This window comes from Papio anubis, chromosome 16 (genome assembly GCF_008728515.1).
Source record: "Papio anubis isolate 15944 chromosome 16, Panubis1.0, whole genome shotgun sequence".
Lineage (NCBI taxonomy): Eukaryota > Metazoa > Chordata > Mammalia > Primates > Cercopithecidae > Papio > Papio anubis.
In genome coordinates this window covers 72,106,123-72,134,007 of record NC_044991.1, presented here as the reverse complement: position 1 = coordinate 72,134,007, position 27,885 = coordinate 72,106,123, and the positions used below count along the sequence as shown (strand labels likewise).

At 42.7% G+C, this 27,885-nt stretch overlaps 2 protein-coding genes across 11 annotated transcripts in view; both read right to left on the bottom strand.

Moving 5' to 3' along the window:
* The window catches only part of PABPC1L (poly(A) binding protein cytoplasmic 1 like), a 50,598-nt gene extending 46,852 nt beyond the window's left edge, over window positions 1-3,746 (bottom strand). For all 7 annotated transcript variants that reach the window (XR_004179087.1, XR_002515115.2, XR_001891826.3 and 4 more), the window contains exon 1: window positions 2,144-3,746. Coding sequence is in view for 3 of the 7 variants with exons in the window: in XM_009216064.4 (XP_009214328.1) it covers window positions 2,144-2,336 (193 nt within the window). In the remaining 4 variants the exon portion in view is untranslated. The remainder of the gene's footprint in view (window positions 1-2,143) is intronic.
* A 168-nt stretch (window positions 3,747-3,914) lies between these two features.
* On the bottom strand, window positions 3,915-27,092 carry YWHAB (tyrosine 3-monooxygenase/tryptophan 5-monooxygenase activation protein beta). 4 transcript variants are annotated; one of them, XM_021921016.2, is made up of 7 exons: window positions 26,765-26,950; window positions 24,899-24,993; window positions 10,614-10,916; window positions 8,326-8,449; window positions 7,325-7,488; window positions 6,333-6,428; window positions 3,915-6,050 (listed from the first exon to the last, which is right to left on the bottom strand). In XM_021921016.2, the coding sequence occupies exons 3-7, from the start codon at window positions 10,911-10,913 to the stop codon at window positions 5,994-5,996; spliced, it is 741 nt and encodes a 246-aa protein (XP_021776708.1). In that variant the 5' UTR covers window positions 10,914-10,916; window positions 24,899-24,993; window positions 26,765-26,950; the 3' UTR covers window positions 3,915-5,993. The 4 variants fall into 4 exon arrangements, with proteins under 4 accessions (XP_021776708.1, XP_009214327.1, XP_009214324.1 ...); XM_009216063.2 differs by lacking the exon at window positions 26,765-26,950 and adding an exon at window positions 25,660-25,764; XM_009216060.3 differs by lacking the exon at window positions 24,899-24,993 and having other exon boundaries at window positions 26,765-27,092.
* Between the last annotated feature and the right edge of the window lie 793 nt (window positions 27,093-27,885).

The following is a 27,885-nucleotide window of genomic DNA, read 5'->3' as shown; positions in this document are numbered from 1 at the left end:
AAATACAAAAAAATTAGCCGGGCGTGGTGGCGGGGATGTGTAGTCCCAGCTACTCGGGAGGCTGAGGCAGGAGAATGGCATGAACCCAGGAGGGGGAGCTTGCAGTGAGCCGAGATCGCACCACTGCACTCCAGTCTGGGCGACAGAGCAAGACTCCATCTAAAAATAAAAAATAAAAGAATGTCCATATGACAAGGGGTGGCAGCACTTTGAGGAAATTAAAACTCAGAGGTGCTGCAGGGCAGAGCTGAGGTTACCTATCAAGCAGTCAGGTTCTGGGGAAAGTGAACATTACCTCTCTGAGCCTGCTGCTCACCTGTAAAGGGGGAATGATGATAATATTACCTACTTTTCCTAATAAAGGGAGATATTACCAACTACCAGGTTGTTGGAGGGACTGAAAAATAAAGAAGGTATTCAAGGTGCCTTGTTTGTAACTTTGTACCTGGCACAAAATCATGTCTGTCTCAAAACAGCAGCCAATGCCCAGCCTCCGGCCACTGCTGCAGCCTGTATCCCTCCCGGGTGATACATGCGACCTGTTTCAGGGAGTCTACTAGCGCAGAGACATGGAGAGGGGCTGTGGGGAACACAGTGGAGCAAGTTTCAGGAAGCTCGGCTTCTCCACCTAGTCTTATCATAAATACATGGAGACAAAATCCTTCTCTCTGCAGCGAGGTTTCCATCTATGAGGTGGGGCAAAAAAACCAAGTCCCACTTCATTCACAGGGCTTGGAGGAAGGGAGGAAGGAAGGAAGAGAGGAAGAGGCAGGAGGTGGAGCAAAGCAGAGCAAAGAGAAAGGTGTCCAGGAATCCAGCTCAGTAAGGGGCGGGGAACCGGCCCGGCGGAACAACCCCTTCCCCAGCAAATCACCCACTCAGGGAACGGCCTGGTCCACCCAGGCGGCCTGGCGCAAAGGATCCTTCTAGTGGACTCCACTGGGGCGGGCATTTTTTGGGATTCTGGAGTCTTAGGTGAGAATGTTAAAGGCACTATTTTTGTTGCTGTTGTTGTTGTTGTTTTTGAGATGGAGTCTCGCTCTGTCGCCCAGGCTGGAGTGCAATGGCGCGGTCTCGGCTCACTGCAACCTCTTGCTTCCGGATTCAAGCGATTCTCATGCCTCAGCCTCCTCAGCAGTTGGGACTACTGGCGCCAGCCATCATGCCCAGCTATTTTTTGTATTTTTAGTAGAGACAGGGTGTCGCTATCTTGGCCAGGCTGGTCTCGAACTCCTGACCTCAAGTGATCTGCCCTCCTCGGCCTCCCAAAGTGCTGGGATTACAGGCGTGAGCCACCGCGCCCGGCCTTATTATTATTATTATTTTTAAGGTTATCACTTAAGAGCGTTTACGAGGTAACAAGTGATACAAGAGATAATTTCATAGACACTAGTTCTCCATTCTTTATGCTATCGGAGAATAAGCCTTAGCCCCATTTTGCAAATGAAAAGCTGCGGAGGGTGAAGCCTTGCCCGAGCTCACACCCTAGTGGCAGAACGTCCTTGAAACCCGGTGCTCTTATCTTCATCCCTCCACTCTCAACAGAAGTGCAAGGGGCAAGCTCTAATCAATGCTATTAGCTCTGAGAAAGCGGCCTTGCGGCCTGGAGGCAGCGGTTTTTCAGAGCCCGTGCTGGTAGAGGCGCCCAGTGCGGATCTCACGTAGCGCTGGGAAAGGCCTGAGCCCAAGGCTGGGCTCTCCTGCCTCCCCGCTCACCAGCTGTGTCGCCTTGGGCATCTTCCTCACCAGGTGCTTTGAATCTCTCATCCTCACAAGCACTCTATAAGGCGGCTAGGACCCCCAATTTCCAGACAGGCATCTGAAGCTCAGAATGGTCGAGTAACTTGCCCAGAGTCACACAGCTGCTGGGCTTCTCTCTCTGGTCCGCCTGACCCCTCAAAGCCTGTATCTGTTTTCACTCGGCCCTAATCTCTCTCCTCTGCAGAGGAATAGCAGAAAGCCACACTAATTACCAATTCCCGTCTCAGGGGCCAGGCCTCTGCCAACGCCTTGTTATCTTTGAGCCTCTGTTTCCCCGGCTGCAAAGTGTAAGATTAAAGCTCAAGCGGCCCAGTTCCGGCTTCTGTCTGTCCGCCTGCCTGTCCATCGGTCCGTCCCCTCCCGCCCCATTCCCGGGGCTCACCGTCCGCGGGCTGCTGGAAGTTGATGTAGGCGTAGCCCAGCGAGCGCCGGGTGGCCACATCGCGGCACACGCGGATGGACAGGATGGGGCCGGCGGGAGAGAACTTCTCATAGAGCATGGCCTCGGTCACGTCGGGGTGCAGATCGCCCACGTAGAGCGAGGCGAGCGGGTAGCCCGAGCCGCTGGCGTTCATGGTGGGCAGGGGGCCGGGGCTGCGGGGCAAGCAGGAGCCGGGTCACCCAGCGGCCCCGCGCTCAAGCGGGCGGGAGCCCTCCTTGCCGGGCGCAGGCCAGCCCCTTCCCTTTACCGCCCCCGGGTCCCTGCGCACCAATCGTGGGCGCGCTCGGACGCCCCTCCCCGGGATCCCTCCTGGGCCCGCACCCCACCTGCAAGCACTTGGGGATCTAAAAGCTACAGGTGGGGACACCTCTGACCCCGCCCTGGGAGGCGGGAAAAGCCTTCAACCTGGACTTGAGCAGGGCTGCGCGCACTTGAATGGAGCTCTCAAAACCTCCCATTTTAAAAGGGCCGGGACTGGGCCGAGGAAAGGACGCAAGGGATTGGGTTCTAACCCTGGAATAGGTCATCGTCTTTCTGAACCCGTTTCCCTTCTCTGTAAAATGGGAATGACTCCCTCCTGACAAGAATGAAAGGAGACCGAGACCGCGCTTTTTGCGTTAATTCCGAACAGGCCACTGTTTCAAAGCTTGTGTAGAGAATTTTATCCTGCTCCATTGAAGATGTCTTCCTCCAAAGACCCTGATCCAGTCCCACCGTTTCTCACCAAGGACGCAAATGGCTTTGAGAGGTGAGAACTGGAGACCACTAAGGCCTTTCTTGGTACTGGCTCATATTACCAAGACCCCTTCCTGGGATATTCCCTGTCCCTCTGCTAAGCCATTACACATCCATTATACCAGGGAGGTTCACTGAGTTACTTGTGGCTCAGCCTAAATGCAGACAGTTGGGACCTAATAGCAGAGCAAGACCTCAACAGCAAGACTGTCAATCTGAGCTTGCAGCGTCACTCTATCTGTGGTATAGAGACATTAAAAACAAGTCAACTACTCCATTGAACACAAATACTTCACTTTTCCTCTGATAGGACTTTCCTGGTCTCACTGATCCAACAAAGCAGGTAGGCCCCCACTAACCTTTGGTTGAGTGTGGCTTCAACAGGTGGAACAGCTCCCAAACTAGGGACAGAAGGTGCCCATCTGGCTGTCCAGCCTCAGAGTGGCAAGGAAGCACTAATTCTAATCTTGGGCTAAAAAAAGACCTCTCTATCCTGATATTTTTCTCTCCTTGTGGTAGTGTGGATGTTTCCAGAAGGGGCAAATCCCACGAGGAACCAGCTCTGCAGGCCACCATACAGTATGAGGACAGGTGAGACGCCAGCTTGGTGATGACCAAGCCTTATGCAACCATAGGTTACATATTTCACTGGCTTGGTTGTATCTCAGGGTTAAAAAATGGGGAAGGGATGGGGGGCTTGAATACAATGCAAAATAACTGTCCATACGAAATCTCAGAAGTCACTAAAGAGGACCTAATACATGCATGGTTTGGTGTGGAAGGTAGAGAGATACCAAGTAACGGGTGGAAAGAGCCTGTTTAATTAATGGTAATTTCTTTCCCTGTATAACACCTTGACTTCTGGTCCTAAATAATGAAATAAAACTGTTTGCCTATTCTTAAAGAAAAGAGAGTTAAGTGTGATCAGAATAGTTAGCTAGGTCTGGTAGCAACACAGATGGTGGTGACACATCAATTCACAGGCAACTAACTGATAAAATTTTTATTTCACTTTTGAATTTTTACACTTTTCCTGATTATTCTGTGTAAGGTGAAACTAGAACTGTTTAAAAGACATACACAAATCTAGTACATCAATAACCAGGGATTTTTCTTTTTTGCTATACTATTTTCACAACCACGGGTGTGCTTGCTAGGCAATATAACCATCACAGAAGCAAACATTAGGCAGAATACTGGTAAGGAAAAACAAAGCAAGAAAAGAGCTACCAGATATACAGACAGGCTTGGTTCCACATTCACTACTGCATTTTCAAGCGCCAAGTATTAACTGCACATTTTTGTTCAGCTAGAAAGGAGGGATTTTTTTTTGTTTTTTTTTTTCTCTTTTTTTGGTTTTAAATCAGTGCATAAATTTTTCTTTTCTCATTTCAGCAGATGGACAAACAGATGGACTCTACAGCTAGGTGGAATATTAAAGGTAGAGGGGTGATCCTGTGAGACTGACAGGCCTGACTATTCTCAATTCTCTCCACTGCAGTATCCACGCAACTTCCCTGACTATAGGGTCTCCTTAAACACATCTGAGCGCTGAGCTGGATGAGTGCACTTGAGAGACCTGGTGACAGGCACAAAGAGCATGATCAGGGCCAGCCTCAATACAGGGAGGAATCATGGATATTTAAAAATACTTTTTTGATTCAGATCCTGGTATGACTGAAGAGCAACACCGTGTTGAGAACTGGAGGAAGACAGAGCTCTGGTGCCAGAAGCTCTTCTCAACTCTTTAAAGCCAGGCTTGCTCACCAAGGTGCTCAGTAATGTCTCTCACCCCTGCCCATATATAGCATTAAAAAGTGAACAAAAGACAGATAAAGATAGAATTCAAAAAAGAAAAAAAGTAAGGAAGCAGAGGGACAGAAACTTAGAAGAGAAAACCAAGGTCAATAGTCAAAAAGGATGGTGGGAATGAATGTATAGATTTCAAAATTTAAAAGCCCCGAGCTAGGAAGAACCTGAAAACTGAGTACTCCTCAAGTGAAAGGCAATCTCTGCAGAACGTCATTCCTTTGTTTTTGTTTTTGTAGATGAGGTCTCGCTATGTTGCCCAGGCTGGAGTGCAGTAATTCACAGGTGCAACCATAGGGCACTGCAGCCTTAAACTCCTGGGCTCAGGTGATCCTCCTGCCTCAGCCTCCCAAACAGTTGGGACTAGATGCACGCACCACCACGCCTGACTCAGGACATCATTCTTAAAGGTATTATCCAGGAAACAGATAAGGTCATTCATAAAACACACGGCTTTTTTTCTTTAGCTCAGTGTTAACAATGAAAATAGATTCCACTATTGAAGCACAAGTTGCAAATTCGTAACATAGTGAACATACTGCTGTAGGAAAGGGGGTTCAGTCGGGTGTGTTATATGAGCACTTGAACTTTTCAAGGTGCCATAAGCCAGTTATCTGCCACAAAGAATTTCCATTTCAGGATTCGAGTTTCCTCAGAGGAAGACACTGTGGACATTTGTGGTAATGAACTTTTAAGTGGCAACAGCCCAAACAGATCAAATGTCTTTAAGCTCCGAACAACGGCAGCATTACTGAGAATTACCATTAAACTCAAATGCCAAATGATGTGTGTCTCACTCCAAGTTCCAGCATCACAATATAATCTCTATAACTTTCTGTACAACTTTACAATGGAATTGTATTTCAATGATTATTTTGATATCAGATTAAACTTTCCAAAAAGTTACACATAATTCATGTCTATTTTTTCTACCAGTAAGAGTTGTGCTAAATTACAAAACCCCATAATCACAGTGTTCAGTTTTTAAAAAATTAAACACACAGTAATCCTGTCAATGTTAATCAAAATCAAAACTTCGGAATGCCGTGGCATTTATGTGACCAATCTGAGTTTTAGATACAAATACCAGCTGTTTATCCCGTGAACCATTTTTCCTAGGCTGAGGCTGTGAAAAATCGAAAGTCGACGTACGATTCTTTTTTTTTTCTTTTTTGTTTTTATCGCACAAGGGATATATGTGGAGGGTACAGAGTGACACTGAACAGATCACGAAGCACGAGAGACATTAGTTCTCTCCCTCCCCAGCATCTCCTTCGTCTCCCTGGTTTTCCGATGTCCACAGCTGCAAGAGAAAGAAAGTATGATCAAAGCAGGGCTACTAAAAGTTGCCTACGTAGGTGGTCCAGTATGTATAATCTTATCTCAACAGGTGAAAATTATTCCTGTGTCACTGCAGACAGGGATGACTGCAAAGGTCAAAACTTCAGCAGTCATTTATAACAAATTTAACAACTTAAAACTGTATATTTAACAGGGCACAAATCCCCTCTTGAAGATAATAGTGAATGATTAATAAATAGGTGAATAGGACAGAGACTATAAACCCTGTGGAAGTAGTACTTACAGTGAGATTGTCCCTAAGTAACTGCATGATCAGAGTGCTGTCTTTATAAGACTCTTCATTCAGTGTATCCAATTCAGCAATTGCTTCATCAAACGCCTAAAACAAAGAGCCTTTAGCAAAGAATTCACAAGTTCTCTGGAGCTAGTTTAACCCACTTTTTTTCTGCTAAGTGAATATAATTTATCTTCTTGTACAGTACTTTGGAGGAACCTAGGCTATTATTACCCTGTCTGTTAGCTGTTTCCAGCAAAAGTATAAGGTATGTTTACAAAGCACCAACCAACAATGACAGAAATTCCGAGATAAGAACTTTGCTATACCTAATAAGCAAGCAGTATTACTGCTAACCCTAGCACAGTCATTCTGGGCAAACTCATGGTATTTTTTAATTACCAAAGACATTTCTAGCAATCTTCTATTTAAAATTATTTAAAAAAAAATTTTTGTTTTAAACTAGAACCCAAAAGGTCTGGATACAAGGGATACAGTGAAACGCCCATCACTAAATCTGATTTAAGTGATGAACTTTAAGGCACCTTTCCCAAATAAAAATTTTTTTAAAAAGGTGTGTGCATGTTGAGAGACTACAAAAAAAATGTAGAAAAGGCTAACGGAAGAATATGGAAGGTAATCCAACACACAACAAGAATGTGGTGTGTATTTCTTTTATACAACTATAATCTCAAATCTTGGTACAAGAATGACAATGTATAACCAAGGCCCAAAGCTTGGCAAGAAACAACTAACTACATTCACCTGGAACTTTCTACAGCCACCCCACAAAACACAGTAATCAAACAAAAGTCAGCAGTAGGTATTAAGAATGAATTTAAAAAGTAACAGATCTGTATTTATCTCATAAAAGATACACTCCCACCCCATAAAATCTTTCAAAAGAAGTCCAAGACAATGAGTATGTTCAGGAATAAAAAGAAGTTAATAACACAAGCACTGTTTTGCTATGGTTAGATAGCACAAAGGGTCTTTCTCACCGTTTTTGCCAGGCTGCAGGCCTTTTCAGGAGAGTTTAGAATCTCATAGTAAAAGACTGAGAAATTAAGTGCCAGACCAAGTCGAATTGGGTGTGTAGGCTGCATTTCTTTCTTACTAATTTCAAATGCTTCCTGGTAAGCCTGCTGGGAGTTCGACACAGTGGCTGTAACATAAAGACGAAAATATTAAAGGCTCGGTTCTTTCATAGGTATCACACATTGGACCAACTATCAAATTATTTTCTTAATCCCAAATTGGGCAGCAGCAATGACCTAGCAAATGAGGTGTCAGTGTCTCTGCCATTCAGTTATACATTTGTTAGATATTTATTCTAAACCAAGTTGTATATTAAATGCTTTGGGGGAAAATAATTATGGCAAAGTCTACTAAAGCAGTTAAGAAATGCAGTTATAACCTTTAACAATACAGAATGTGAAAAACGATATGCTCCAGTGCAAAGATCACAGGCTTTAACTTTAATTCCCAACTCTTACTCCATCGGTCTGTGGCTTGGGCAAGTAAAAACCTCCATAAACCTCAGTTTATCCGAAAAATGGGCAGCCTGCCACCTAACTCGTAAGGTTGTGTGAAGAGAAAGTGAGACTCGAAAGTACTTGGCACATAGGCACTTAATAAAGTGTGGTTAAGATTATCACCATCACAGGAATACATGTGATAAAAGCAATGCATCACTAGGGTAGTTTCATACTACCAAGTATAAAAAGTTTCACCACTAAAAAGAGAGCTAACAAATAATACTCAAGATAAAGATCTTTTAAAATATACTGCACACCAGATTTTTAATGCCCTCCATATTTCCCTGTCAGATAAATTTTTATTTGCCCACCCATGACCCCGTTCATCACAATGCTGTAGTCTTTTAAATTCTTAGTACTGTGACATTGGTGTCTATGGCAAACAGACAAAGCAAAATTGTTAAAAGTCCCTGTGAACGAAGACTGGCTCCATTACTGGTCAAATTTCTTAAGATACTACTTACTTTGTTTGTTGTCTCCAGATGCCACTTCAGAAAGATACCTAAAATAATCTCCTTTCATTTTCAAGTAGAACACCTTACTTTCTGGTTGTGTAGCATTGGGAATAAGATATTTGTCCAACAGCTCCTAAAAAATGATCCACATTAAGAATTTAGAATTATTCACAAGATGTTAAAACTATGTTTGAGATTCAAGATATACACTACTGCTTCTAAATAATTTTTTGGAAGATTAAAAAAACACCAATTTTCGTCCAAGCTACTAAATGTTGTTTAGCCCAGGTCATAACAGCAGATGCCTGTATTCTTCTTTTAAAAATCACTTTGACCATCCATAGGGGATAAAGTATAGCCATACAATGAAATGCTTTGTAGGCCTTTAAAATGATGCAGAGCTACACCGATAATGGAAAGGCTCTCAAAAGAAATCTGAGTGAAAAAAAGTAGATTACAAATACCACAAGAATCCTATTTTAACATTAAGATACATATGTGTACATGCTCACAAATACACAAGGGAAAAGCCTGGAAGGAGTATGTTAATAATGGTTCTCTGGGTGGTAAGATTAGAAGTGATTTTTACTTTCTTATTTATATTCTTCTGACTTGTTCTCCCCACCCTTTTTAAACCCATAAACTGGTATTACTTCTATAATTAAAGGGGGAAAAAAATCTTTCCTTAGGAGGAAAAAGATGATAATACAGCAAAACTGCCAAGAACTAAGTTTAAAGTCAATCTGACCTGGGTAGAAATCCCTCCTCTGCCACTTATTATCTGTATCTGTATGACTCTGGACAAATTACCTAATCACCTTGAGCCTCAGTTTCCTCAGCTATACGAAGGGTCATCTTCTAGGGTATAGCCATCTTCTACGGCAATTATAATGATAAGGAAGTTGACATACATAAAGCGCTTAACACGTTGCCTGGCACGTAGTAAGCACTCAAAGAGTAGCTAATACTATTAATAATAAATTCCTTTAAACATTTATGCTTACAACAAAAGTAGTTCTGAAGGAGTCCAAGCTTCGTATACAGAGCAATATTTTCGAAGAGTTGTTTTAGAATGTGGCATCCTGAAAAACTGGTTAAGAGGCAGTAAGTACCAAGCTCTTCTTCACATTCTTTCAGATGCTCTTAAAAGTTGGTCTACATTTCATGAATTATGGAACTTTCTTGCCCTTGGAATGCATGACACACTTCATCTGAATACCAGATGTACCTAACATTCAGGAATTAGTGCACCATTAACAAACCCCCAAATTACCAACAGGCAACAAATTTAGTCATGACACTCTTATGCCATGAGTCTAATAAAAAGAGAAGCTCAATGCAAAGCTAGTTATAAGGGGATTTAATCAACCAAAGTGAGAAGATGCAGGGGGCGGTAGTCGTTTTAATATTCTTTGTAGACAGACAGTGTGTAACTCCTAATGGGTTAGGGATAAGGGGTGCTGCCTGATGGCTGACACGCTTTGTACTGGTTTTCAAAAGGAGTCATGGGCAGTAACTAGGAAAGGGAGCCAGCAGGGAAGGAGGTAGGTCCCCAAGTTTGAATTCCTTTTCCCTTCACAGCAGCCCTCACTGTTCATTTTTACCTGATTTCACCTGGAAGAAAAAGAAAGTTCCCAATGGGCTCAGGATGTGGGGGAAAGGCATTATGATTATGATTTGTTTTAGAGTACGTACCCTTCCCATTCAATCCCAAGTGGCGGCCAGAGGGAATCAATCATCTGACTAAGGCTTATGTAAAATACAGGAGAGGAGGAGAGGAGAATGCCCCAAACACTCTGAATTTGGCTCTGGAATGCATGCCAAACTTGATGGATGTGCCTAACTTTCAGACCAAAGCAGGACAGTGCTTACAGTGTGAAGGCATGACTGGGGAGAGGCTGAAAGGCAGCTCAGCTTTTTCATCTCCCTCCCCTACTGGTGATGACATCACTACTCTGACTAATATACACAATAGCCTATCTGTGGCTGTATCTATTAAAATCCTGTCTATCTGGCCTCAATTTTATAAGATGGAGGGATGCTGAATAAATGTCACTGTTTTTCACAGGTCTTTTTTATAAGAGAGAAAAATATCTCAGAAGTGATGTACAACCTCTGATCAGGCAATAGGTGACAAAAATAATATTATATGCTTAAAAATTAGTTGTAAATCACTGGCAGCTTTCCAGTATATTCAGACACCTCTCTCTCATAAGCTGTTTTGAGAGTCTGCATTTATACATTAAATTAATACTATTTAGAAACCACTGTTCAAAACAGAAGCACTGGCCACTTACCAGAACGTCATTGCAGATGTCCTGCAGTTCTGCCTCTATCTTCTCACGGTACTCTTTGCCCATCTGCTGCTTCTTCTCATTCCGCTCTGTTTTCTGCTCAATGCTGGAGATGACACGCCAGGAAGAGCGGCGGGCGCCTACCACATTCTTGTAGGCAACAGAGAGCAGATTTCTCTCTTCATTGGAGAGTTCATGCCCCTGTTCTGTGACTGCCTTCATGGCTGCAGCCATATCATCATAGCGCTCAGCCTGCTCAGCGAGTTTGGCTTTCTGTACCAGCTCACTTTTATCCATTGTCATTCCCTAGAACAAGAGCAAGAGAAAAAGAAAGAGCAAATGTCAGGCTTCGTGGCCCAGGAAACATGTGTGTGAATCTTCTTCCAACCCATCTGGATAGCAGCATACTGAATGTGAAACATCTCGTTCCAAATGCCATCAACAATACTGATCATATATTAAACACTTCTAGGGTTAAGTACTTTGCTAAGGCGTTTATATTATTTTGGTCAAGTAATCTTCCCAAAAGTCCCACAGAGTAGGTATGTTCGTAACAACTCCTTTCCCCTTCTTATGGGTGAAGAAATGGAGGGTCAGGGAAGGCAAGTGATGTGCCCAGAGCAACATGCAAATAGACGGTAGAGAGCCAGAACTCCAGCTCACATCTATCTGCCTCTAGAGCTTTTGTTTTCTTCCATTAGCCTAATTCACCTGCCTGGCACATAGAGACTGCTTAATAACTATTTCTTTAGAAGTTTATGCTTACTAGCCAGGTACGGTGGCTCACGCCTGTAATCCCAGCACTTTGGGAGGCCAAGGCGGGCAGATCACGAGCTCAGGAGTTTGAGACAGCCTGACCAACACAGTGAAACCCCATCTCTACCAAAAATACAAAAATTAGCCAGGCGCGGTGGCAGGCACCTGTAATCCCAGCTACTTGGGAGATTGAGGCAGGAGGATCGCTTGAAACCAGAAGGCAGAGGTTGCAGTGGGCCAACACCGCGCCACTGGACTCCAGCCTGGGCAACAGAGTGAGACTCCGTCTCAAAAAAAAAAAAAAAAAAAAAAGTTTATGCTTACTATATACATGTCCTTGACTTCTCTCAGTAATTGTCTGGTTTGTCTGTTTTAATGACCTTAATCCAACTATATCCTGTAATACAGGAAGTCCTCTCTTCACTGTCCTGTAAGGAACTCTGGTTTTGACTAACCCTGTTTTTTCCACAGTACAGGAAAAAGTAAGTATGAAGACTGCTTCCACCAATCCTGAAGCAAAAGATACGATTTTAAATGATCTATCTGGCTGCACCCATCAAGCAGTAGATACCTGAAAGATGGGAAAGATTATTATCATATCTTCTGTAATCTGCTAACTTTGTTACTAGGACACACTGCACAGGAAGAACATAAACTAAGGGCAGTCAGACTTGGGCTCTATCTAGCACTAGCTCTGCTACTTACTTACAAGTGGCATGACCTTGGTTAAATCACTAACCTGAGAGCTTCAGTTTCTTTACCGGGCAATGAGAACACTACCCAGGGCTGGATGTGGTGACTCAAGCCTGGGATCCCAGGAGTTCAAGATTATCCTGGCAAATTAGTCTCTAACATAGTAAGACCTCATCTCTACAAAAGAAGAAAAAATTAGCTGGGTGTGGTGGTGTGCACCTGTAGTCCCAGCTAATCAGGAGGCTGAGGTGGGAGGATCACTTGAGCCCAGAATTCCAGGATGCAGTGAGCCGTGATTGTGCCACTACACTCCAGCCTGGGCAACCAAGTGAGACCCCTGTCTCTAAAAAAAAAAAAAAAAAAGAAATAACACTACCAACTCTTTTAGTGGGCCTGTTATGAGGAACAAAAGACCTGATACATGTGAAGGCACCTTGAAAAATATAAAGCATTATATAAAAATATCAGGCACTAATTTTGTATATGGTATAGGCTGCAAGAGAAAGGGGTATATAACAAGATGTAGAGCAACAGAACTTGAAACCATAACTGAATTCATCTGAACCATAACTGAGTTCATTTAAAGTTTTTCTGAAATAGACAAAAATCCTAGTGACTTCAGTTTATCAATTTATCAAATCCATACACCAACCAGTGAATACCTCTTATCAACTCACCACAGTCAATTCCCCACTGCAATAATCACAATAATCACCATTTACAGAGTGCGGTCGGTAATTTTAATAAGTAATTTTTGGATAAAATAATTGAAAAGTTATTTACTAAACAAGAAGAGTTAATTTTACGTACTGTTGGTTTAAATATCGATATATCAATCTGTGCCACACAGTATAAAATACGCTAATATCTTGAAGTATAAAAACATGAAATACTACTTTAGACAGTAGTAGTAATGTCAGGTTTTTTGGTGTGTTTTATTTGTTTGTTTTTTTGAGACAGAGTCTCACTCTGTCACCCAGGCTGTAGTGCAGTGGCACGATCTCAGTTCACTGCAACCTCTACCTCCAGGGTTCAAGCGATTCTCCTGCCTTAGCCTCCTGGGTAGCTGGGATTACAGGTACTTTCCACCGTGCACAGCTAACTTTTGTATTTTAAGTAGAGACGGGTTTTCGCCATTTTGGCCAGGCTGGTCTTGAATACCTAACACCTCAGGTGATCTGCCCGCCTTGGCCTCCCAAAGTGCTGGGACTTACAGGTGTGACCAACCGTGTCTAGCCAATGTCAGTATTTTTAAAACAAATTCTTTCATTACTATGTACATGGTATCATAATTTAAGGCTCTGAAAATGATTATTTGTTTGGAGACGGAATCTCACTCTGTCACCCAGACTGGAGTGCATGCAGTGATGCGATCTCGGTTCACTGCAACCTCTGCCTCCTGGGTTCAAGCGATTCTCCTCAGCCACCCGAGTAGCTGGGACTATAGGCATGCGCCACCACACTCGGCTGATTTTGTATTTTTAGTAGAGACAGGCTTTCACTATGTTGCTCAGGCTGGTCTTGAACTCCTGACTTCAGGTGATCTGCTCGCCTCAGCCTCCCAAAGTGCTGGGATTACAGGTGTGAGCCACCGTGCCTTGCCTGTGCTATTTTAAAATTAATCATTTTCGGCCAGGTACAGGGGCTCATGCCTGTAATCCCAGCACTTTGGGAGGCCGAGGCAGGCGAATCACAAGGTCAGAAGATCAAGACCATCCTGGCTAACAAGGTGAAACCCCGTTGCTACTAAAAATACAAAAAATTAGCCAGGAGTGGTGGCACGTGCCTATAGTCCCAGCTACTGGGGAGGCTGAGGCAAGAGAATCGCTTGAACCCAGGAGATAGAGGTTGCAGTGAGCAAAGATTGTGCCATTGCACTCCAGTCTGGGCAACAGAGCCAGATTCCATCTCAAAAAAAAAAAAAAAAAAAAAAAAAATCCAAGAAAGTATGACCTCCACTCACAAAATGGTTTTGCCTCAAAAGTCATTTCTGTATTTTCAAGAGAGAAATTCTACACACAAGGCCCTATCACCTAAAAATGTTTTAAGGGAGCACAATAAGATACACTCAAAATCTAGGTGATTCAGAAAGAATTAATTCTCCAGTTCCTAACTATGATTTTTCTTCCTACTATTATCTAAATCACATGCAGAGCTGTGTCTTATATAAGGCTCACTAATTGTAAGCTTACACTCAGCGAGGCAAGTCTCACTTTGATCCATCTGACATCTTCACTCACAACACTAGAATGAAGCTAAGGCAAAGAGAGTAACCCTCAAGAAACATTCCATTTGTTCCCTTCTATTTCCCAGAACCCCCACAGCAGTTAGAAGAGGCCATGTGGTAGTTCTGTCCAATGAAAGATAAGTAGAAATGATGCTACTTCCAGGCTAACACTGTGAATATCCTACATGTGGCTCCCCAGGCTCTCTTCCCTTACAGCAGCCATTGAGAAGGCCATGTATTCTAAGTGGTACAGTCATGCAACTGCAGAGTTTTTGTCAGTCTGAGTCCCTGGGTGACCGTACAGTGCAAGACTCTTGCAGACCTGCATTGGACATGCAGGGTGAAAACAAAAGAAACTTCTGTTGGGTTAAAACATTGAGATGCTGGAGCTGCTGGTTACCACAAGACAACCTGTTCTACTCTAATACAAGGACATTAAAAATACTCTATCACCTTAAAATTGTATAGTCGGCCCTCTGTATCTGCAGGTTCCAGATACATAGATTCAACTAACCGTGGTAAATAAAGACGGCAAATAAAGACGGAAAAAAACACAAAATAAACAAGGATCTTCAGATTTTGGTATCCCCGGGTTACTGGAACCAACACCCCCCGGATACCAAAGGATAACCACTGTCTCAATATGTCTAACTTTCTTCACCATAAGGTCTTTGAGAGCAGGATAATAAATATCTTCATCATTAAATAACCCTACTTCATGGTTCCTGAAAGTGCCAGGTACACCAGAGAGAAGCCAACTTTCAATGACCCAACAACCTTTAGAAAATTTCCAGTCTGTAGAGTAATTCGAAGTTAGAAGTCACTTAGAGGCCCACTTCAAAGTTCATAAAACAGTACCTGTGAAACTCTACCTATGGATGACTCCAAATCATAAAGTACTGGCCAAAAGCCAATTCACAGTTAAGCCATCCCATGTGGTATCATAATGGAGTAATAAAGGATTGCTATTGCTAAATAATGCCATCAACCTCTTCAGCTCAACTAGGTCCCGAAATTAAGCTACCCCCCTTTTACTTCTCTCCTCCTCAAGCATTAAAAGTTAAATCATACTACTCCAAAGAATCTGGACTATTCAATGCGACCTCCCAAAGATGCCTTCCCTATTTCCTAAAATAAAATGTACCCTTTTCTGTTTGGGGCCAGCTGTTTTATGCTTCTCTGAGATTACTGCAAGATTTCTTAAGAGATTGAGAACCATCATGGCAAGATAAGACTGAATGCACACCTTTTAAAAATCTGTATCCATTTATCTGTTTCAAATGTTTTTAATTATACACATACAGAAACAACTTACAACAAACAAAATCCATAGCTAAATGTCCTGATGGCTACTGCTTACGTAACTTTTGACTTATATAACATGGATTTTGAAGCAACTAGACCAATTTCAACAGGAAATGGGTTACACAACACCCAGCAGTTTGGAGGAAAGCAGCAAACAAAGGAGAAATGAAATTGTTCCTATTTCTATGTCTACAATAAATCTCCCATCCAAAATCTTGCCCTAGTGGCACTGCTTTCAATCACTCATTACCTACAGTCCCCTTCATGCCTTTGCTATAAGACCCATTTTCCTATAACTCTGATCAAGTCACTTCCTGCTCAAAATTCTTTAAAGTTCCCTGATGCCAAAAGCAGAGTCAGATTTCCTCCCCTATCAGTGAAAGCTTGTCAGTCTATCTTCCAGACCCCCACATCATGCCTTCCACATCATATGTGTTTCTGCCAAAATGGTTTTCTTACATACAAAGTATGTTTTTCTATCTTTGCTCACCAAGCCACTCCCTCTAACCGGAATGGCTTTTCCCAAATTTACTCTGCATACAAGATTCTTCACAGTGTGGCTCAGATACCATCCCTTCCATGAACCCTTTCTTAAGCTGCTTAAGCCACAGCCACATGTGCCTATTCACTTAAAATGTGGCTAGTGCCACACATTGAAATCATATTTTGTTCATAATGGGTTAAGTAAAAACAGAATTAATTTCACTTAAAAAAAATTTTTAAATGCAGCTACCAGAAAAATTTAAATTACATGTGGCTTACATTCTATTTCTACTGGACAGCATTGCTCTAAGATGAATATATTCTCACAAAGCATTTCGCTGATATCTGTCAATGTCTTATCACGTTTCTTCAGTACTAAAATTACTTATATAGTATCTCCTATTTCCCTTCCTACACCATAAGCTCCTTTAGGCATATCTCCCACAGCATCCTGTACATAATGGGTAGGAATAAGTATCTGCTGAATGAACTAACTGATCCTGAAATGTAAGCATCAAACTGCAGAGTTGGAGAGTTCTCCCTTTTCTCAAATAATTCAAAGCACCTATTAGCCTCACAAGCATATTAAATCTTCATTACATTTGTACTTAGTTCCCTGGATTTCTGTGCCCTCTGAAATTCAAAGAGTAATTCCAAAATTACTCTTCCAGTTAGGCATGGCGGATCACATCTATAATCCCAGTGCTTTAAGAGGCCAAAGATGGAGCATCACTTGAGACCAGGAGTTCAAAACCAGCCAACATAGTAGGACCTTGTCTCTACAAAAAATGAAGTATTAGCCAGGTGCTGTGGCTCATGCCTATGGTCCCAGCTACTTGGGAGGCTGAGATGGGAGGATCGCTTGAGGCTAGGAGGCCAGGGATGCAGTGAGCCATGACTGCACCACTGCACTCCAGCCTGGGTGACAGAGACCCTGTTTCAAAACAAACAAAAAATTACTCTTCCTAAATTACCTCTAGTCTTGCCTTTGTCCTTACCCAGTAACTTTCAACGACTCCCTTTGGGCTACTCCATCAAATTTAAGCTCTACCTGGCTTTCAAATTCCTGATAAATTGTCTCCTCTTTACTTGTTTGGCTTTCTCATCCACTATTCTCCAACATGTACCTTTCTCTCAGGCTAGCCAGCACCGCATGCTCTATAAACACCATGCTCAAACATGTCTGAAACTGTTTTTGTCATCTAGCGTGCTCTCCTATTTACTGCTTGCCTATCCAAACTGCATCCATTCATCTAGGGCTACAAACCCTTCCCTGACTGCCCTTACCTTGCCTATGACTCCGAATATGCTTATAGCCTATTACACGGTCTAGGGCTTCTTTATGTCATTCTATGATACAGATGAGTACTGTAACATTTACAGCTTCACTTGTGTGCCCTCAAAGGAAAGCTTCATATTTGTTTCACATTTAATGTTTACAACTGTACTAAGCACAAAACTCATATGCAAATGAATATCAAGTTTTTCTACAAATCATTATTGGGAGAGCACAAGGAACACAGAGTACCTATATGTAGTACAGTCAGAAGGCAGCAGGACTGTGTGACACAGTGCAATATGCCACTATACAGCCATGTAAGCATGTTAAATCTCATTCCAATCCATAAAAAAAAGATGGCATCTACCTCAGGAAAGTTGCTGTGAAGATGAGGGGCAGGGAATTAAAGAATACTAAATGTGGAAATTTTCCTTGAAAAATGCATAGTGCAAAATCAAACTGAAGTACTATTATTCTTCTCCATGACTATTACACTGTAGTAGTCCACAAAACCATAAGCTTGAATTTTCTTTTCTTTTTCTTTTTTTTTTTTTTTTTTGAGACGGAGTCTCGCGCTGTGTCACCCAGGCTGGAGTGCAGTGGCGCGATCTCGGCTCACTGCAAGCTCCGCCTCCCAGGTTCACGCCATTCTCCTGCCTCAGCCTCCAAGTAGCTGGGACTACAGGCGCCCGCCACCACGCCCGGCTAGTTTTTTGTATTTTTAGTAGAGACGGGGTTTCACCATGTTAGCCAGGATGGTCTCGATCTCCTGACCTCGTGATCCACCCGCCTCGGCCTCCCAAAGTGCTGGGATTACAGGCTTGAGCCACCGCGCCCGGCCTGAATTTTCTTTTCAAATATATAATTTTGTGAGAAGTAAAAGCAAAAATCTAGATTAATCTTGTATAGATAGTATGTTATGTTAAAATGAACACACATGTTAACTGTAGCTGAAGTTTATCCGTTAGTTTCTAATTGAATTTTCTAGTGATACACCATGATGGTTTTTAATCAAGACCTACTGTTGTTCCAAGACTTTGAATGAGGTTCCCACTAAAAAAAAAAAAAAAGTCAGCAAGATACTCTTTATTTGTCTCCTAAAAAGTTTTTGAAAGACTATGGTCTCATCATCAGGCCTGGCACCACTACAGAAGCGTCAAGATACTGGGGCAGGCAAACTCATTAGAGGCCACAAAGGGCCCAACCCTGCAGTAAGTCAAGAGATTTTCCTTGTGCTGGGCACATTTCAGGAAGAGACTGACATGCTTGAGAACAGGAGCTCTCCAGCACACCTACATGATGATGATGGCTGTCAATCTGTTCCAAGCCACTGGATGCAGCAAGTCAGGACTGGGAAGCATTTGTTGATAAACGCAGAGATTGCTTAGTGAAAAAATGGAAGCAAATCTAAATATCCAACAATATGGGAATGGTTTAAAAAACAAGGAGATTGGCCAGGTGCACTGGCTCACACATGTAATCCCAGCACTTTGGGAGGCCAAGGCAGGCAGATCACCTGAAGTCAGGAGTTTCAGACCAGCCTGGCCAACATGGTGAAACCCCATCTCTACTAAAAATACAAAAAAATTGGCCGGGGTGATGCAGTACTGTAATCCCAGCTACTCGGGAGGCTGAGGCAGGAGAATCACTTGAACCCGGGAGGTGGAGGTTGCAGTGAGCCAAGATTGCGTCACTGCACTCCAGCCTGGGCGACAAGAGTGAAACTCCGTCTCAAGAAAAAGGGGGGTGGCGGGAGAGATAGATGGTACAAGATTACATGGCCATCAAAAGAAGAGCTTTAATGTCATAAAAAGACTTAAGAGCAATGGAGGCTGGGGGGAGGAAGCTGCACAATAATATTTTATTTCTGTAAAATATCCCCTCAAGAGCAAACAAACCCAAAAAGAAAGGTTAACACCAAATGGTTAACACTGGCTGTGTCTCTGGGTAATAACATTATTATATCCTCATTTTCTTATCTTTCTGAATTTTCTTCAAGTATGTATTACTTTTCAAAAATTATGGTACTATTTTTTTAAGAAAAAAAGTGTTTTTCTGTTTAAAAAGAGAAATCAAGAGTGCAGATAAACAGCTATGAAACATAATTCTAAAGGTACTCACATTTTCTTCAAATAAAGAAAATCCTAAATCAGATAATAAATGCTGAAAATAGAGGATCTAGGAAACAGCCTAGCCCCTCTATCTCAATTCCTTCCCCAAGGGATATCTTTCTAGTCAGGGTCAAAATACTGAGAAGTTATTTCCCAGTGGCTAGAGCAGATATCCTAGGATAAGAATCAAAAAAGAAAGAAAAGAAAAAGAAGACTACCTATTGCTAATCCATTTTTTTTTATAAAGGCACTGCAAAGACAGAGTTGAAAATGACAGCTGTAGCCTTTAAAAGTGAACATGCTCAATTCTAAAATAATAAGCTTTGAGCTTAATAATTTGCTGGAAATTTCAAATGAGGACTCCATTATTATATGCCAGGAATTACCCAAGCTCTATACATACAAAATATATGGTGGGGTCTGCTTCTAGCAAGCCTTACATACACATCTGAGCTTCTAAAGAGAAAGCAGGTGATTTTTCTACATTTCCACATTATAACTTATCTGAATCTGTTTTCTCAGTGTTTAAAGGAGACATTAATAGCTATCAAATAAGATAATGAACGTAAAATGCCCATATAGTGTTGGTTATAATAAAGGCTCATAGCCATTCTTATTCTTTATTCTTAAGCTACCTCACAAAAATGTAACACATATAATCCAATGTATGCTGAAATAACTACAAAATGAAAAACTACCAAATTTCTAAGAACTCTTTGGATTACTGAGAGGAATTTAAAAGAAAGCAGTGTAGTCCTCCCCTCAGCGAGCTTAAACTCTAGTGGTAGAAACACAAGAAAAGAGCACATGTATATCTATTATGCATCAATTAAAAAAAAAAAAAAACAGCACATGTTTAAGGGTTATAATGCCTCTCCTTAGAAAAGCAACCAGACAGAATTAGAGGAAAGAGGTTTAAAGGTAGCTAGGTCGTGACTTAAAAAGAGATGTTATTAATAAAGTGCATGTATGTTTTTCTAGATGAAATAAAAATCAAAGGCCAAAGCAGATAAAGAAATGAGAACAAGGAAGAAAACTGACAGGAAAATCTGAAAAATCTAGGCTCAAATGTTTCAATGGGGTAAGGAACTGATCACATATTCTGAACAGCATTCACAGATGTACCATTCTAGATAGAGCATCCACAGCACTGTAAAGTAGAAGTTTTAGTTCTGGAGTCACTCTGCTGAAGAAAAATCAGATGCCAAGCTACTGCAGGAGGGACTGAGAAAGTCAGTGGGACCAGGTGGTTAGTGGGTGTTACCCAGAAAAAGTTAAGCACTCCTGGCTCTCAGAGAAAACTACTCACTAAAAAACACCCACTATAAAAATGTCTGTGTGCCATTCTACACATAAAATTTAGAGTCCTGTAATAAATTTAATTCCATTCAAACATTTGCAGGTTCTTTGTTAGGAAACAAAACACAGCATATCTGTAATACAAAGTCCTTAGCACTATGTCCAGTGAACACTGAATTTGGAGAGAAACTGCATTTCTATTATTTCAAAATCCCTTCCCCTCTTTCATATCAGTTGTTGAATTTCACTGCTAATTATGTCCAATTAGCCATGATTAAACGTACTGAGGGTGTTAAGTGACAGGCGCAAGGTTACACATGTGACTTAATGGTAGATATGACAATAAATTGACTTCTTGACTTTAAGTAATCAAACCAAAAGACACTATGTTAATTCTGATCCATAAAGACAGTCCAATTGGTTGACCTTATGAATAGATTTCTACAGTTTGGGGCCCACTGACATATCGAAGCCAGTCTGAGTTACCAGTACCGCACACCAAGTCCATAGGCTATGTGACCTCTGTGAATCTGTTTTCTCATCCATAATACAGGCAAATCTCGGCTGGGCGTGGTGGCTCATGCCTGTAATCCTAGCACTTTGGGAGGCCGAGGAGGGCAATCACTTGAGGTCAGGAATTCAAGATCAGCCTGGCCAACATAGTGAAACTCCATCTCACTAAAAATATAAAAAAATTAGCTGGGTATAGTGGTAGGCGCCTGTAATCCCAGCTACTTGGGAGACTGAGGCAGCCTGAAGACGGAGGCTGCGGTGAGCTGAGATCACGCCACTGCACTCCAGCCTGGGCAAAAGAGCGAGACTCTGCGGAAAAAAAGGTAGGCAAATCTTCTCACTAGGGTTCCTGTAAGGAGTAAACCTGTTTATGATGCTAAACATTAAGCACTCGAATAAATGGCAACCACAGTACATTCCACACAAAACTTAAAAACAAATGGTCAGCCAGTGAAGGGAAACTTACCATGTACCTCATTTATTTTACACGTACTCTGCTTCTGAAAGACTTTTAAAAGAAAGGCACATAACAATTTCCCTATGCCTATTTCTAAAATGGCCCTTATCACAGTTTACTGCAATGCAAGTGTCTCTGCTGGTTCCCACACTGGATTGTGAGCTTAAGGTAGGAATCCAGACTTGTATCTTTGGACTCCCAATGTGGAGCACAAGGCCTAGCACACTGAGTGACTACTTGATCACCTGATGCATTCTTAAAAAGTGAAAAAGCAATTATCTCCTATGTGGACAGAGGAAGGTAGTGCACATCTGACCTATAAAATATAGACTGTTTTTATAGTCTTAGATTACTTTTTGAAAAAAGCCAGCCAGCTCTAAATCAGGAGGCAACACTATACATTTTGACTAATACTTTTCAGCTACCAATCATTGTATTTATAGATTCAAACTGACTTTTTTTTTTTTCTGAGATGGAGTCTCGCTCTGTTGCCCAGGCTGGAGGGCAGTGGCGCGATCTCAGCTCACTGCAAGCTTCATCTCCCAGGTTCACACCATTCCCCTGCCTCAGCCTCCCAAGTAGCTGGGACTACAGGCGCCTGCCACCAGGCCCGGCTAATTTTTTGTTAGCCAGGATGGTCTTGATCTCCTGACCTCGTGATCCGCCTGCCTCGGCCTCCCAAAGTGCTGGGATTACAGGCATGAGCCACTGAGCCTAGCCAATTCAAACTGACTTTCAACAAGCCTTTGGATTACTTTCTGTTCATCTCCTCCATTCAGAAGTCCAATCAGTTCGCTATATAAAAAGTTCACTATACAAAAACCCAAACCAGCTAACTCGTTTAGTAAATAATAAAAATATCCATCCATCATTTATGGCCTGCAAAGCACTCAGGGATTCCTAGAAACGCATTTGATCCTAAGTATCCTATGAGGCAGGTGACATCGTCCCCTTTTATAGACGCAAAGAGTCAACTCATTCAGGGTCACACAGCTATATATGGCAGGTCTGGGATCTAAACCAACATTAATTTTAAAATTAATGTTCTTGCCTTTATGTAACCCTATATCCTAAAGATTAATTATGATCTCCAAAGCTCATTTAAGGAAAAGAGAATTGCCAATTTTTAAAAGAACTATACAAAGTTGTTACAGTGAAATTTTAAAACTGGCCTATTAAGCTAACATATCTACCTTTAAAAACAAAAACAAAATCAAGGAGTTAAAAACAGCATAAAACATGCCAAAGTCTCATCAAAATGTCAAATTTTAAAGGAAAGCTCTTAGCTGAGGGCAAATAATAATAATAGGACTCATATCTACTTTATTGTAGCCTTCAATCTTCTTGTCCTGATCAAGGCCATTCGGAAATAACTTCCTGTTGGTTCTCTTAGGGAAAACAATAAAATAAACTAACCAGTAAGGGAAAAACTTACATAATAAACAACTGGCCAGAATTTAAAAAAAAAACAAGTCAACTAACCTACAATCTGCTAGGAATGACTTGAGGCCATTGATCATTTACATCTCATTATGAGTATTAGATACACATAACCATACCTCTATTAGAAAATCTTTTAGTAGAGAAAACAGTAATATGATTGGCCTTCAGCACACATATCATGACACAGAAAGCACTTTTAGTCTGTTTCCTCAAGTATTCCCCTCAGAAAAATTCCCTCAGAATCCAGCTCGTTAGTTTCTCCATCATGACATACAGATGACTGCTAAGATCATATTCACATAGAGATCAAAAGGATTCTAAAGCTTAAAGGTTGCTATTATATAACCATAATTTCTTGCCCCTTAAACTAGTGAATTGTCATCTTTCCCTAGAAAAATGTAGAAACAAGGAACTTAAAAGTACCTTTACAAGGAAATTTTAGTTCATTCTCTAAGGTACCAGCATTTAAAGGAAAACTCAGTTTGTTGGCACTGAAAGAGCAGGTAGCACAACAGGATGTTTTAATTTAGAAGTTTTTCTCTATTTATGTAGATATATTTCCTCATTTCCTCCTTGCCAACAAAAATAAGAAAAATCTGATCATCTACTGATAAAGTAGTATGATAAACAAAAATTAATGGTCATAATCAAATTCTCTTAGATGAAGAACCTAACATTCTATGCCAAAGTAACTGATGACTTTCTCCCTAGTATGAAGCAAGTACTAGAAAAACTGGATTGTTCACAAGCTTGCTTCCTGATGCATGCTAGCAATATCATCCCCACAGGCCAGAATGGGTATATGCTCCACAATAAATCGTCCTGTATCTATCTTCAAAAATAGCTAGTATTCCCATTCAAACGTTTATTAGGATTGGTGTGAAGAAAAATTAAGGACTAAATGGTGTTCACATAAAACATACACATGTGCTGTCTCTACCACACGTAGAAATCTATAATATCATTCCTTACAACCAGATCATCTGGTTTCATTCCTGGTTCTGGCACTTACCTTGTGCTGTGTGTGAGATCTCGGGAAAATTATTCTTCTCAGTGCCTTAGTTTCCTCATCTGTAAATGGGGCTAATAGTCATACCTTTCATTGGTTGTTATGAAGACTGAGCTAATATGCTTAAAGTGCTTAAAAGAAAGCTTAGCACACAGTAAGTACTGTAAGTGGTAATTATTATTATAGACTAATTGTCTGATACCGCCTCATCAGATAAATCACAAATGGATGGATTCTATATAGATGTCCATGAATAGCACATATGCTATGTCTAATCTATACACGTGTATATTCATGCAGATGGTTAAACATCTATTGAACCCCAACTATATCCCAGATGCTTATTTTCATTGAGCTTGTCACAACAAAAATTATCCAAAGCTGCATTACCATTTGCGCTATATAGATGAGAAAATGATTCAGAAAGACTAGATTTGCCTACATGCAAAATAAAGTCCCATAATAATATACCATTTTTTGAAAGCAACTTGTGTACAAAGCAGGGTTTAGTGTCATCAGATGTTAACTGGAGAGAAAAAGCCATTAATAGTGAACTCTAATTAAAAAACCAAAAGCTTATATTTAACAATTTACAGTTTATAAAAAAGGCTTAATGATAACCCTGGAGATAAGAAAACTAAGAACCATAGACTAACATGCTGAAGATTCAGAAAGCTAGAAAATATTGCAGGCAAGATTTCAACCAAATTTACCTGACTCCAAGTCCAGTGCTCTTCCTGCTTCTCTATCCACAGCCAAATGGGCAAAATGCACTTTTTGTAGAGGCCCAAATCTCTGGAGACTCTGCCTAGAGAACCAGCATCGTGGGAATTCGCTCAGCCTGGTTTTATAGAGGCTGCCTCCCTGATCTATAGTGCTCCAATTCTAAAATGGCTTCAATATAGCAAGCACTGCAAGACGGGAAATGTACAAAAGATTATAGGGTAGGAGTCATACTCCAGGGGCTGGCAATCCATATTTGCTACTGATGAATGAGGATATTCAATTTGAAAAAAACTAGGTGTAGAGTCTAGGCCAAATCACCTCATTTCTCATAAAGACTTCATCTGCAAGATAGGTGAATGGTTTCTTATCTCATTGGAGGGGCAGGCTAGGAAAATAATTCTGCAGTTGCTACAGGATTATTTGTCTTCCATTTTGAAAGCCACACTTAAATTTCTAACTTAGGTCCAATAAGATTGACAGGTTGTACACTCATACACTTCGTGTTGCCAAGGACAGGAATCCAAGAAAAATGAGGGCTCAAACAAATGAGATATCCCTAAGTAAGAAACAGGGTACCCTGGAAGCAGTCAAGAAGAAATTCACCAAGAACAAATACTTATATAAATTTCCAACATGAAAACGCAAAAGCTGCAGCGTCCAGCTCCATAAACTGCATCTGTGTCTGGCTTCATATGAACTGACAGAATGAGAAATGCAGACAATTTTCATATTCTTATAAGTGCTTCACCTTTCTGTTTTGGCTTCCGTGGCACGCTGATTTTATGTTCATAGCATCATCTTGCCAAATTCCATCTCCCACACAGGGTAAGCAAAATCAGGACCTGATGCTATCTAGCCTTACCAAAGAGAAATGCAATGAAGGCAACGACAAGAGACATGCATTTCACAGAAAGGTTGGCAAATTGCTTACCAAGGCTGCCACCTCTGGAAACCTCATTATATGGGAGTTCTCCATTTGCGGCAAAGATGCACTCACCTTCCCACCTCTTCTTCCCTCCGCTCCCCACCCCCCGACCAGAAAGCCACCGGGCAAATTTCAGACCGAAAAACGTGCTAACACACAATATGGGGGAATTTGGGGTAAAGACACAAAAGAATTTGGCATTAAATGACGGTAAATACTGTGGGAAAATATTCCGATTCTCATCCCGATATTTTTTCCTGGGGATCCGGCCTGACTCAGTAATCGGCTCCAACAAACACATTTTCTTGATTCAAACCCAATTCCCTTCCTAGGGAATCTTGGGTCCTGCCAGGCTCCATAACCAGTTAAGGATGATGAAATGGTTTTACTGCAAAATGGGAGGGGGTTCCCCCACTGCTGTCTCCCAAGGTTAAACCCCTTACTCATCCAGGAGGAGTCAAACAGGGGGATTGGGGCTAGAAAACTCACCCGCGTTTGATTAAATTTTAATTTCTGGAAACCGGAAAGCACGGAGCAGAGGTGACTGGGCTGAAGAGGACGGTTCTTGCCGACCAAGACGCAGGGAGGGGTCGCGTGAGGGACCGAATCAGATAGTGAGGGAGAGTCCGGGACCCTCGGCTCCGCTGTCCCTCACGGTGCAGCACAGAGTTGCACCCCGCCCGGCCGGCAGGACCTTAGGCGGCGAGGGAGGCCCGGGCCTCTCCAAGAGGTAAAGGGCCCGGCCCCGGAAACAGGGAGGGGCCGCTGCGAGGCCTGGCCTCGCCGCCGGGGGCCGCGCGAAGCGGAAGAGGCAGCGCACCGCTATCCCCCGGGGCCCACCCGCTGGGCCGCCGTCGTCGCAGCTGCCAAAGAGGGGCTTCGAATTTGGGCCCCCGGGGGCCCCGGTCGGACCCCGCGCCGCACTCACCGTGGGAGGGCTGCAGGGAACAAAGACCCTTCCGAGCGAAGCTCCAAGCGAGATGACCCCTTCCTTCCCAAGCCCACTCCTCAGGCAGCGGAAGCGGTGCCTGCAGTGGCTGCAGCGGCGGCGACTACCCCGGCTCCGGAATCGGCGGCGGCGGTGGCGGCAGCTCCACTTCCGCTCCGGTCACCACTTCCGCTCCGGTCCTGGCCGCGCCCCGCCCCACGCCGTGTTCTCATTGGGCAAGCGAGGCACGGGGTTGCCGCGGCCCCACGGGAGGGGCGCTGACGGAAGGGAGGAGGAAGAAGAACGAAGGGCAGGGTTGCCGCGGCCGGGGCAGGGCGCATGGCCGGGGGAGGGACCCAGGAGGAGGTGGGCGGAGAAGAAGGAAATGGGGCGGGGGAGCGGGAAAAGGAGGTGGGAGGAGAGAGGGCGGAGCTGGGGGGTGGTCAAGATACGGGCTGTAAAGGCACCAGGAGGACTAGGAGTGAGGTTTGGGTGGGGGTTTCCTTTTCTGCTCAGACTGGAAACGCGCCAGGGCCAGGTACGGAGACTCGAGGTTTAGCAGTTCCCCCTCCACCCAGAAAGTAATCCTCACGGGGTCGGAAGCCGATGTCAGTCCTCTTGCTGTGTGCTTTGGGGATACTGGAGCTAGGGAAGAACAGAAATTGCTCATCCCTCAATGTTCCCTTAATCCTCCTTTCAGTCCTTCGGAGTACTTACTTTTTCTTTCTTTGGTAGACTGAAGAGGCCACTTGAAGTGCCAGGAATCCAACGCACAAAGGTCTTTTTCAAAAACCTGTGTAGGGCCGAGCGCGGTGGCTCGCGCCTGTAGTCTCAGCACTTTTGGAAGCTGAGGTGAGAGGATTGCTTGAGGCCAGGAGTTGTAGGCTGCAGTGAGCTATGGTCATGACACTGCACTCCAACCTGGGCGACAGAGTGAGACCCTGTCTCCAAAAAAACCCCACAAAAATCTGTGTACATGATTCCGTCTTTAAGATGCCCCCTCCTTGAGGAAGTTCAGGGAAGGAAACAGGCTTCCATGGCTCCCCTCCCCTCATGACTGCTCTCACAATTACCGACATTCTACTCCTCTCAAGGTAGTTGATTTTGTTTTGTTTTGTTTT

What these genes read in the sequence shown, in the direction of transcription:
- YWHAB (XM_009216060.3), bottom strand. Translation starts at nt 10,913, where the DNA reads ATGACAATGGATAAAAGTGAGCTGGTACAGAAAGCCAAACTCGCTGAG. An exon ending in ATCTGGAGACAACAAACAAA is followed by an intron (nt 7,489 to 8,325) that starts GTAAGTAGTATC and finishes TTTATGTTACAG; the next exon opens with CCACTGTGTCGAACTCCCAG. An exon ending in CCTGCAGCCTGGCAAAAACG is followed by an intron (nt 6,429 to 7,324) that starts GTGAGAAAGACC and finishes TCTTTGTTTTAG; the next exon opens with GCGTTTGATGAAGCAATTGC.